The sequence below is a fragment of the Perognathus longimembris genome, chromosome 6 (genome assembly GCF_023159225.1).
Source record: "Perognathus longimembris pacificus isolate PPM17 chromosome 6, ASM2315922v1, whole genome shotgun sequence".
Taxonomy (NCBI): Eukaryota; Metazoa; Chordata; class Mammalia; order Rodentia; family Heteromyidae; genus Perognathus; species Perognathus longimembris.
The window spans coordinates 1,632,007-1,644,235 of NC_063166.1; the positions used below are offsets into that span (position 1 = coordinate 1,632,007).

General features: G+C 50.0%; 1 protein-coding gene across 2 annotated transcripts in view; it reads left to right on the plus strand.

The window, feature by feature from the left end:
- The window catches only part of Bmp5 (bone morphogenetic protein 5), a 71,569-nt gene extending 59,576 nt beyond the window's left edge, over positions 1–11,993 (plus strand). Inside the window, exons 4-7 of one of the 2 annotated variants that reach the window (XM_048347599.1) lie at positions 4,888–5,082; positions 9,030–9,106; positions 10,384–10,494; positions 11,302–11,993. In XM_048347599.1, the coding sequence (XP_048203556.1) occupies positions 4,888–5,082; positions 9,030–9,106; positions 10,384–10,494; positions 11,302–11,451 (533 nt within the window). In that variant the 3' untranslated portion in view covers positions 11,452–11,993. The remainder of the gene's footprint in view (positions 1–4,887; positions 5,083–9,029; positions 9,107–10,383; positions 10,495–11,301) is intronic. The other variant, XM_048347600.1, reaches the window with a different exon arrangement.
- The last annotated feature ends 236 nt before the right edge of the window (positions 11,994–12,229 follow it).

The window sequence follows — 12,229 nt, forward strand, 5'->3', positions numbered from 1 at the left end:
CGTTCACAAACCCCAAGTTTCCTTTCACTTTCTCGGAGTGTATAAGGTCGTGGAAATCGGTTTCAAGTTTGAGCGGGAATGTGGAGTTGTGGTTGCGATAGTTCAGTTCTGCGTGCTTCTATTTGGAAATAGGTTTGTGTTTTCACTCTAAGACTGAAATGATGCACATTTTTCATGAAAGTGTAACAAAGTGGCAGCGAGATTGCAATACGTCTCATTTAAGGCCACACCGAGTTGAAGTGTATTTGGCCTTTAGTAGACACAATTCTATCCTCCCCGGATTCCTTAAAGTCTGATAGACACATGATTGAATGTAGCGACTGCCACACATTTTAAATCATCTGTTTCCAAAAAGGGTAAAATGCGAGTGTAATTGAGAGGCATGGGATCCTTAATTTAAGAGTAGCAGAGTCAAACGTAACCACAGGGGGGAGGCCGCGGAAGGCCAGCGCCGAGGCCGCGGCCTCCGGGAGACGCTGTCCCCGGGCAGGTCGCTCACCGGGCGGGCTGGAACCGGAAGCCGGGTCGTTTCTTCCCAGGTGTCATCACGTGTGTGTTTGAGTCAGTTGCGGGTCAGTGGTTAGACGGGCTGTTTGCTCACCCTGGGCTGGAGGGGAACCCACGGCCCGTTCTCTGGAACTGGAACGCGTCTCTCCTCTCAAGAGCTCCTCACATCCTGGTTTTGTCCTTGTTTTTTTTTTTAAGAAATATTATGAACCTTTTATTTTCCCAAAAGGCCCTATCTGAAATGCACAATTAGTGACTATCAGAGGTGTCTCTGGGCACTTGGCGATCGGCCCTTTTACTAGAAATTGGAAATATTCTCAGCTGGGTTCCTGGGTAAATTTAGCCACAACACTTTCCTCAGTATTTCCACAAAGTTGAAAGGGTCAGAGAGGTGGAGCTGGAAGTCTTGCCCAAGTTAGGATGACGTTTGGCGGGTCTCCATGTCCAGTTCTGTGCTTTAGGTCACTTTCCTTAGGAGGATGCTTGGCCCGTGGAAGAGCTCAGTATCCACTCGAATGTAGGCCCACGGCACTAAATCTCCCAATACCGTAGCTAGTTAGACATGTCTGGATCCCAGCTTGCCGAAGTTTGGGATCGAGTTGTATGCTTCCAACCCTTTTATGTGAGTGCTCATTTCCTTACAACTTACTGTTTTCGTTTCCTGTCTATCGATCTCTCTATCCATCTCTCTATCATTTATCTATCTGTCATCTGTCTATATATATCTCTGTCACTACCCTGTCTTTCAACTGTGTATCATCTACCTATCATTAAATCTGTCATCTATCTATCTATCTATCTATCTATCTATCTATCTATCTATCTATCTATCTTATCCTATCTATCTATCTATCTATCTATCTATCTATCTATCTATCTATCTATCATCTATCTCCTCCTTCCCTTTTTCTCTCCTAGGCTAGAAACCATTCAGAAAATGTGCATCTGCTTTAAAATGCCAGTCCATATTGACGCACACGCATGAACATTTTCCCTAAATTATAATGCTTTGGGCTTCTTCTGTGGTCCATTTGTAATACCTAAGCACAGGACACATTCCGCAATCACATGGCAGTGCTCAGCTGACCCCGTGGTGAACGGTTCGGTGTGTTTGCTCTCGCAGCCAGCGCAGCGTGGAGGGCGTGGTTGGCGGAGCTGGTGCTCCCACCGGGGAGGAGAGGAGCAGCCCCGCCTCTCCCAGGCCGCTGGAACCCAGGGGCAGCAGAGCACGCACCAGCCCCAGGCACCTCACAGGCAATCCTTGCTGAAGGGAAAAGGAAGTGGAGAGGAAACAGAGCACCATTACAGCTCCTTTCAAAGGGAGTCCCGTCGGTCTGAGAGCTGTTTTGTTCCACTTGGAGAAAATCTACCCTTGTAAAGCCCAGGAAAACGGGGTTTATAGCACACATCTGAGAGTGTGCAGAATACACATTTTGAGAGCCACCGTGTTTCTCCACAGATAAAAAATGAAAACACGGAGAGTCTTTGGAATAAGACTAAAAGAACCAATCTTGAAAACCAGAGGAAACCCGGGGCGCCGAGCTAAGCGCAGATGGAACTGTGAAAGGGCCAGTGTGTGGCAGCGAATGCGAACCCAGGTCTGCCGCGTTCCGCGTCGGAACACCACACAGCAACCGAATTCTCCATTAGAAAGATCATATATTCGAAGCCATTTCTGCCGTCATCATTGCACACAAGTAAAAATTTAGTTCCTGTTAAATTAACACTTCATTAAAATATCAAAAATTAAAAGCTTCAGCAAGTACTTTCATCTGTTGCATCCCAAGTCACAAAGATTTGAAGAACAGATTGCTAGTTATTCTATTCCATAACAGTTAAGTCTCTAGGTTCCTCCCCCCCCTTTCTTTTGCTGAGTTCTCTGTCACTGAAAACATCTTAAACCAATTTCAAGTGGTACACCTGAATAAACATGTTGTAAAAGTGTTTATGTATTGAAGTGGGTCAGTTCAAGGCATGGTATTTGGCTTGAGCTTCTAATTTCTCTTTTTACAGAAGAAGGGTTGCCAGGAGGAGGGAGTCTGAGCTGAATTAATACATTTCTTACTGTGGAAGTAGAATGGAAACTGCTCTGACCACAAATCAAACTGCCTCTTTCATTTACGCCAGTGATAGAGTTTTCCTAAGAAACGCAGACGCTGGCGGGCAGCCACCGCAAGTCTGCCTGTAACAGAGAAACCTGTATTCTTCTTTGCTCCAGGTCTGGGTTTGCCGCTTGGCTCTCTGTGCGTTCTTTTTCTGGGGGAGCTGTGTGGCGGCCCAGGGAACATCCTGGGGCGTGCCTGGGCCGGACGCCTCGCACCGGGCACCGGGCGCCGGGCGCCGGGCGGGCTTCCCCCACGCCGCGGGCCGACCCGCTGGGGGCGTGCGCAGACTTGCTCACCAGCGTCTCCACACACGCGCCCACACGCCTCCCACTCCCCAGCAGCCGCGGGCGCCCACGGAACACGCTGCGCAGGAGAACCCGCACACACACACACAAAGGGGCGTCGGGTGCCAAAATCAACGTGGTGACGCGCCGGGGGTCATCGCGGGGGGGCCCCCCGTCCCCGCCGCTGTCTTCCACGGAGGACCCGGTCGGATCGCGGGCGGAGGGGCTCGCGCCCCAGGCTTCGCTGAATCGATAGCTTAAGAAAACACGCGTGTTTCTCGAGGGGCCAGCCAGGGTCAATCGTGCGCGCATTTCGGACCACAATATACATATCACCCTTGCGGCACCGGGACTTCTGTATCCCCGGCACTGGCCTCGCCTGCGTTCTGAGCAGCTCCCCTCTAGATTTAGAGCTGAGGGTGAGACAGTCCGCCTCCTTCCAGTGATTGTCATGGAGCCGCCTACGAGCTAATGGTTTTCTTTGTGTGCATAGATCTGCGATGTGTGACTTAGCGTGCGCAGTGCGTGGGCTAGTCATGTCTATAGAGCGCATTGCGTGGGCTAGTCATGTCTATAGAGCACATTGCGTGGGCTAGTCATGTCTATAGAGCACATTGCGTGGGCTAGTCATGTCTATAGAGCACGTTGCGTGGGCTAGTCATGTCTATAGAGCGCGTACAGGTTCAAGGAGGACTCTTTTTGTAATAAATTAGCTTTTCACTGTCCCGGAGTAGCTTTGTGGAGGAGTTTCGAGGATGCATCCGTCAGAGCGCTTCGAGATCCCACAGTGCCCCGTCTCCTGGTCCCTCCGCCGCCCGCGTTCCCGCATCGGGACGCTGGGTATCGCGTGGTCCCTCCGTGGCCTGCATTCCCGCATCGGGACGCTGGGTATCGCGTGGTCCCTCCGTCGCCCGCGTTCCCGCATCGGGACGCTGGGTATCGCGTCCGTAGTCACTCACCCTGCCCTCGCTCTTCACTGGCGACTGTTTTAAGTTAGACGAGCCAAACGAAAGGGAATCTTACGTAGGGCACATCGCAGTTCCAACTCCCATGCCATTGATGAAGCCTCTTGAATAAGGCATGGAGAACACCTAGAGAACGTCCCGGCCCTTCATAGAAGGCACCCTGAACACACGCCAGGCAAGGATTATTCCTTCATCAGTTCTGGTCCCCGGACCCCCTGAGTCCTAACGAGCGTATCTGGCTCGGGCTGCACCTTTCTTCTCTGTGCGCGTGGCTAGTGGAAAGCACACGCTTTGGGGAATCTGTTTTCCCTTTTCTGAGTCTCCAGGTTTGGTTGGCCTCTTCTGAATTCTTTCTTTTCTTCCATAAACGCTCAGAGGTGTCAGCACGGAGACGGAGAACTAGAATTTCCGTATTTCTTTCAACGTGCCTCATCATTCCAATGCATGGGGCCTCAAAAGACATCTGGGTGCCCCCAGAGGGATTCTAGAATGAGCCGGGGGAGCCGGGAGGGAAGGCCCAGCCCTGGCGCGCGTGCGGGCAGGGGCAGAGGCGAGGGGCGAGGCGGGCAGTGGGAGGAGGCCGGTGCACGCACACCCCGGCCTTTGCCAGGCCTTCAGGGCCCGCCCGTCCACACTCGATGCCTTGTCCCGGGGTTCAGCACACAGGTCTCCAGCCTGGGGGAGGTTCGGCCTTCACCTAGCATCTTGTGTTCATTTGTTAGGGGCTCACCACTGCGCGTTAGCTGAGCGAGCACACCACGTCAGGAGCCTCTGGATGGCCGCCCTCCCTCCCTCCTGGAGGGCTGGTGTGTTCTGGGGGCTCCGCCGTGAGCAGAGCTGACACCCCGCCTCCTCCTGGGGCCTCGCGGCCCGCCGGTGCCGGCAAGTTGTCAAATGGAAAACAGCAGCGCAGCCTCAGCGAGGTGGTGTGTCTGTCACAAAAGAGATGGCGTGTGACTCCGTGCGTGCGTGGCCCCCGCTGCCGCCCCTGCTCCCCGCCAACCCGTGTGGCGTGTTTCCTCCTAGGGCGCAGCATCAACGTGAAGTCGGCGGGCCTGGTGGGGCGGCACGGGCCGCAGTCCAAGCAGCCCTTCATGGTGGCCTTCTTCAAGGCCAGCGAGGTCCTGCTCCGCTCCGTGAGGGCCGCCGGCAGGCGCAAGCCGCAGAACCGCAGCAAGCCCGGCCCGCAGCCGGAGGCCCCGAGGACGCCCAGCGCGGGAGGTAAGACGGCGGCCAGGGCCGCGCCCCCCCCCCCCCGCGGAGCCGCGACGCAGTCGTGAACGTGCGCGCGACACGCCCGTGTGCAGCGGAAGGCTCCGTTCACGCCGAGATCGGGCTGGCAGCGACGGCACGCGGAAATGCCTCGGCCAGCGAAGGCGAGCGCACACCCCGGGCCGGCTCCCCGGGGCCACGGAGAGCCCCCCCGTCCCGCCTGGGCACCCCAGACCCCCCACGTCCCGCCTGGGCCCCCCAGAGCCCCCCACGTCCCGCCTGGGCCCCCAGAGCCCCCCACGTCCCGCCTGGGTCCCCCAGAGCCCCCCACGTCCCGCCTGGGCCCCCCAGAGCCCCCCACGTCCCGCCTGGGTCCCCCAGAGCCCCCCACGTCCCGCCTGGGTCCCCAGAGCCCCCCACGTCCCACCTGGGTCCCCCAGAGCCCCCCACGTCCCGCCTCGGTCCCCCAGAGCCCCCCACGTCCCTGCCTCGGTCCCCGAGTTGGAGGCCCGGAACGCCATGGCTTCCTGAATACCGAAGGGGAGCTGGTATGAGAATTACGGTCGTATTTATGGGTTCAGTCATCAAATGGAGGGCTGCTTTCTGGAATCTTCTCAGGGTATGTGTCTACACACACACACACACACACACACACACACAGTCTCTCAGAAGAATGTCACAAGTGCACAACTGATATCAATGAACTTGGAATTTAGTCCGCTTTGTCCCCAAATGGAGATAAAATGGAATCTGGTCCCGGCCCATGCAGGCTGGAGATGCCGAGCCCTGTCCCCCCGGCCCATGCAGGCTGGAGATGCCGAGCCCTGTCCCCTCGCCGAGGCTTCGTCAGAGGTCGCGCCCGTCGGCCGGAGCGCCCCTCGAGTCTCCCCGGGCGGCAGGCACGCTTTCCCAAGCTGCCCAAGCTGGACCAGATCCATGCCGATTTTACTGCAAGAAATTGCTTTTATCGATTAGAAAGAGGGGTGTGAAGGAGGATTCCGGGCCCAGGGCACCCAGCCCGGCTGGCATGATCAGAGGGGCTGCGCATCTGCGGGCCCCGTGTCGTCTGGTCCACGGGGTCACGCGCGTGGCGCCCCACCAGGACGCGCCTCCGGAGCCCCAGGGCGATGTGGCTCGGGCCCGTGGCATTGTTGTAAAGCAGAGCTCTGAGGCCTTCCTGCCCGCAGCCCTCGCTGGGTTCTCCCAGATGACTGGAGAAGGACTGCTAGTGAAACGGGCGTGCGCAGGCGGACGTGGCGACGCAATGAATCGAGAGAACACGGTTCTCTTTTTCCGGATTCCCAACAAGGACAGCCGCGGGAACTGGAGGCTCCCCACTGGAATCCGGGCGCGGGGGCTGCCCAGCCACAGGCCCAGCGGCCAAGAACTCTGAGCAGGTCGGTGTGATCCCGAAACAATAAATTCTATGGATCACACGACATTGTAACACGATTTTCCATGCGAGACAAGGTACCCTCTTTTTGCAGGCAAGTCAAGCGGGCGTGTATTGTGCCGTGTTACAAAGCAGTTCTGTAAGGCTCTTCAGAAGGTATTTAGTTTGGCAGAAAGGTGTAGCTGCTTAATATGAAGATGGAGAAAAATAACTTTCTAAGACCTTTTCTTCCTTGTAAATACTAGCTTGTCAAAACTGTATATTTTTCCTTTCATGTAGAATGACTCTGAATCCGACTGAAATGTTTTTAATTTAGTATAGCAGACCGCATTAAGAAAAGGGGTCACTAAACGTTGAATAGAATGGCAAATAATTTTTTTAAGGAAATTACAAAGCGAATAGCATAAGTCATACACTCATCATTAGAGCTCACGATTCCTCTGGGAGAGGCAGCCCAGAAACTGAAACAAAGTCCTTCTCCCCTGCTGTGTATCTTGTCCTCCAGACCACAAGTAACCATGCTACTTCTCTAGCCACGGATGGATAAAGCACACAGAGAAAAATCATGAAGCTTCTCACTGGTGTCTCAACACCAAGTTATTCTAATAGAGACCAATATTTTCTTCTTAAAGGTTTTGTCTTTGGCAAACATTTCAGCGAAATAGGTGGTTGATGGTTTTGGAGCATGCTCCTGTTTTGATAGGAAGAAGGAAGAAAGAAAGAAAGTAGCTGGTTTGTGTCTCTGAGACGACGTTTTGGTAGACAGTAATCAACAGACTGGGAAAACTCTCACAGGATTTGCCCTTAAAAGCCAGCGGTTGAGTGAAAGGGAATGTGAACATAAGCAGAAAATGTGATACCTAGCAGGCTTGACATGCCAGCCAAATTTAAAAATTACTCAACCATAAATAATATATGTTCAAGTAGTACCAGGCTTTTATAATAAAGTACTGTGCGAAAGGTCCTAGTTAAGAAGGGGTAGAGGGTGGGAGTTACTAAGCATGTATTTGGTACAAAGCATATCATCAAATAGTAAAAAGTCTGAAATATTAAAATTAAAATTCAAGTTTAGGTCCTTCTTCTTCTCTTTCACCCGCTTTACTATTTTAAAGATTTTGGTGGCAAGTATAGTAGTTCATATCTAATTCCAGCACTCAGGAAACTGAGTCAAGAGGAGATCAAGGTCAGTGGCGGGGGGGGGAGGAGAGTCCTTTTTCTGGGGTTGCAAGCATGAACTACTTTGGTTCCTTTGTTTGTGCACTTTTGCACCTCAGATCTGCACTCACCGTGTTGTGTTTTCCGCGGGTGCATTCGTCTCCCGCGCTCCAGCAGCAGGCGCTGGCTTCCGTTCCTCCGTCTTGCCAATGGGAACTGGTCGGGAGGGTGCTCACTTTCTTTGGTTTGGAAATAGCAGCCTTTCATGGTGCTTGGGCCATGGAAGCCAGGGTCGTGCTTCGACGTGGCATCCCATCGGGGAGCTGTCCACACGTGCTCACAACCCCGCACAACCTTTGAAATCCTAGGTCGATCCAGAGACCTTTTGGTCTGGTTGTACTGGGGATTGAACTCAGGGTCTCTGATTGCAAGACGAGTACTCTACCACGTGAGCCACCCTTCAGCCTAGGGTTTTTGTTTTTGTGTTTTTTGTTGTTTTTTTTTAACAATTGCAGACTTTGTTAGTCTGACACAACATTACTTCACTCAGGACCCATTAATGTTTATTTCTGACAGAATGAGGACACAGTCCTTATGCCCCGTGAACTCGGATCTGAGAGCCAGCTTCCATTATAAATTTCACTGCTCACTGCACTTATTGGGTACTGCATAGATTCATCACTTCGTCTGCATGAAAGCTACATTGGCAAAACAGATATTTGGCCTTTTAAGTTGTATTTCATTTTTTTTTTTTGTAAACCTGGAATTCAAATAGTCATGCACTCAGTTTACGGCTTTCCATATGTATTTGTCTTCTTCATGCCCTTTGCCCGAATAAAGTTAAATCTTTGTGCTATTATTCCCATTAGAGGAGTTTTCCTGAAGGACAAGAGGCCAACTCCCAAATAAATTCTTTTCCCTTCATATGCCACTGACCACTTACTTACTTGCTTTAGTGAAATTAGTTGCACAATAAGAGTAACTGGCTTACAAGTAAGGAAAATCAATTTATGTTCAAAACGTATTGCTTTGCTTTTGTAGACCGATGTTAGGCGGCCACGAAAGGCCCAGGAAAGGAGCACGTAAGATGGGTGGGCTTTGGATGCTCCGCGGGCCCCAGGCTCACTAGAGATTACGTAATTAAACTGGAGGGTGACTCACCTTAACACAACTTCCTTGTAAAAATTAGTTTGCTCTTTTCTTCCCTCGAATCATATTTCAGATTGTAAATAAAGTCCGTTATCTTTTGTTGCTGCTGCTGTCGTTGGTTGTGGGGCTTGAGTTCAGGGCCCGGGCTCTGTCCCTAGCTTTTTTGCTCAAGGTTGGTGCTCTACCACATGAAGACACAGCTCCAGTTCCAGTTTTTAGGTGGCTACATGGCTTAAAATATGATTTCTTTGACCTGCAGATTATAATACAAGTGAACAGAAGCAAGCCTGCAAGAAGCACGAACTCTACGTGAGCTTCCGGGACTTGGGCTGGCAGGTAAGCGTGTCCGCTCAGCTCGGACACGGCCCCCGTCCTCAGAAATCCTCAGACAGCCACCAGTCATCTTTGAAAGACTGTTCATTATATCATTTAATAGCTGTGTATGTAATTTACATATTCTTATGTTAGTTGCATGATTAGTATAATTTATGCTGAATAGTAACTGTCTGAAGAAGAGCAGCTTTGGTATTTAGGAAATGAAACAAGAGTCTTCTCATGTAAGTCCTCTAAGTATCCCACGCTGTTTCTGTTTTCATGTTGGCAGTGCTGGGGTTTGATCTCAGGGCTTGAAGCGCTTGCTATGTGAATGCCCTATTGTTTGAGCCAAAGCCCAGTGCCCGAGACTGTAATTGTTATGAATAGATTAGTTCATATTAATACATCAGCTCATGTCTGTTTTCAAATTATCAGTCGAGGAAGTAGAACTGTCAAATAAACTGCCTCCGTCAGGAAGAAGACACATGTACAACTTTTGTTCACTGAAAGATCACAATTTTATCTCCCAAATAAGCTTCACAAATGAGAGGAAAAGAATTTAACCAAAGTCAGTTTTAATGGCTTCTGTGAGAACAGTTTAGGTGACGTATTCAGATGGCTTCTCATCCATTATAATGAATTTTCAGTGTGTGAGCCACCTTATGGAGAAATAATATTAAAAACGTGACTTCAGATTTTAGGATAAACTTTCAACATGGGAAGAATCTCATAGATTTGCACCAAGCTGAACTTCACTGGGGAGAAAAGCAAGCCGTTCAATGTGCTTCCTAAGCTTTCTAAAGTACAGTTTTCAGTCATTTAATTTGTCTTCTTCCAAGGCCGGTGAGGTGCGTAGAAGGATGAAAAGAAAAGCAGCACGTGCTTAGGAGGACTCAGCTTTTAGAGCTAGGAATGAGTGACCGCGGAGTAAGGAGGGCCGTCTCCGTGAAGCTTATTCTCCTTTCCTGAGTTCGTTCCTGCCTGTTTAAACAATATTTAGGATGCTAACTCATGATTGTGGTTTCATCCTTGATTATATACACATATTAATGCATATTATGAATTTCTTATATGGTAACCTCCTGGGAGAAATCAGAGCAGATAAGGTCTTGGGAAGATGTTTGTGCTTTTGCTATCAACTTCAACTTAAAATGGAAGGGGAGAGGGGGCTATCCTATTAGAGGAACTGTTGGCCCAGGAAGGGAAATCTGCTCGGATGGAATATGGTGTTGTCCTGATTGGACACCCCTGTCCTTTAGAAGATGCTGCCTGCTGTGTTTCTTGTCTGTGCACCACAGGACTGGATTATCGCGCCAGAGGGATATGCGGCCTTTTACTGCGATGGAGAATGCTCCTTCCCGCTGAATGCCCACATGAATGCTACCAATCACGCCATCGTGCAGACCCTGGTACGCCCTGCTCGGGTGGGGTTGCAGAGAGTGTGGAATTCAAACCCAACGCCAAACAGTTTTGAGTAAATGGCCTCGTTTGACCCGTCCCAGTAAGACACCTTCTCAGACTCCTTTGTGATAGTGTTGAGGTAACACACCATGGCAGACCAGTAAGTCAGGGTTTTATTTAAAAAAGAGAAATCCCGACTCCAGAATGGAGAAGCATTCTGCTAGGAAAACTGAAGTCAGCACACGAAGTGTTCATTCTGCACTGATTTCTTCAGTGAATAAGGAAGTGAACCACACAGCCCAATGGGCTGAGTTTAACTTAGCAATTCATTAGTAATTGCTGCTAAAATACTGAATGATCGTTGTCACTTTTTTCTTCTGGAAGCTTTTAATCTGATTATTTAGAATTTTTCTTTCTGTTATATTTAGGCATTTCCTGTAACATCTTTTGATATTATAAAAGTATCCATTGCTATTTTCCACTTTGGTGATCATTTCTTTTTTCCCTGGTCCTTGTCCTCTCTTCTTGTTCTTTCATCTCCGCCTCCATATCATCTTTCCTTTCCTTTGTTCTCCTCTTCATCCTGGGATTTTAGCAATGGTTGCCTCTTTAGCAACCTAGGTTTCTTTGTGTGTGTGTGAACAAGGTAGTAAGCAAAGGACAAGCTGGCATAGCATTTGTGATTTATTGCTTACTCGTCCTTTGAAAGTAATGTGGTTTAAGATCTTCCTGCGGTCCAGCTGTGTCGTCACTGAGCTGCTGCTGTAGACAGAACGCTGTTCCCTCTGTTGCTAAGGCCATGTTGTCTCTTCCAGGTCCACCTCATGTTTCCTGAGCACGTGCCCAAGCCTTGCTGTGCGCCAACCAAGCTGAACGCCATCTCCGTGCTGTATTTTGATGACAGCTCCAACGTCATTTTGAAAAAATACAGAAATATGGTGGTACGTTCCTGTGGCTGCCACTAGAACCAGATAATTGCAGCAATAACAAAAGATCTGTATTAAAGTTGATGACTGCAATAAAAAGCAGGCAAAGGGGAACTTCCTAATGATTTTCTGACTGATTTCATCCTTCTTTCCACATACAGTGTATCATATACATAGTCATTTTATTTATTTAAAGGTATATAGTGTATGTAAAAAAAATCTGTGTCACTATATTACATAATACATCACCTACTCCTTTCCATGTATTAGACTGGGTCCAGTTTAATTCAGTGTCAGCATTTTTCCAATACAATTTTCATATTGTTTTGGAGAGTAAACAGCCCTTCCTTCCTTCCTTCCTTCCTTCCTTCCTTCCTTCCTTCCTTCCTTCCTTCCTTCCTTCCTTCCTTCCTTCCTTCCTTCCTTCCTTCCCTCCCTGTTTAGCATTGTTGAACACGTTCGGTTACATGGTGCCAGTGTAAAGTACAATGGGATACCTATTTAGAAACAGTAAGTAACAATCCAAACAAAAGCCCGCTTGGGTGAATGCGACCTGGGTTTCAAGTTCTCCTCAGGGGGTGAAGTGAAAGGCTGGTCTGGGGCGGAGGAAATGAACACCGGGCAGGGCGCAGGAGTGGAAGGGTTGCGCCCAGTGGCTGCCACTCTTTGGCTTACCGGGCTGCTGTAATTGGGGAACCTGCCCCTCTTTGACTGGGGTGCTGCTTGTTGGTTTCTGAAGGAACTCGAAGCTTTGGAAAGTCAGTAGATGCAGGCTTGCTGGAGCCCGTGTCCATGACTTTCCAAGTGAACACCACCA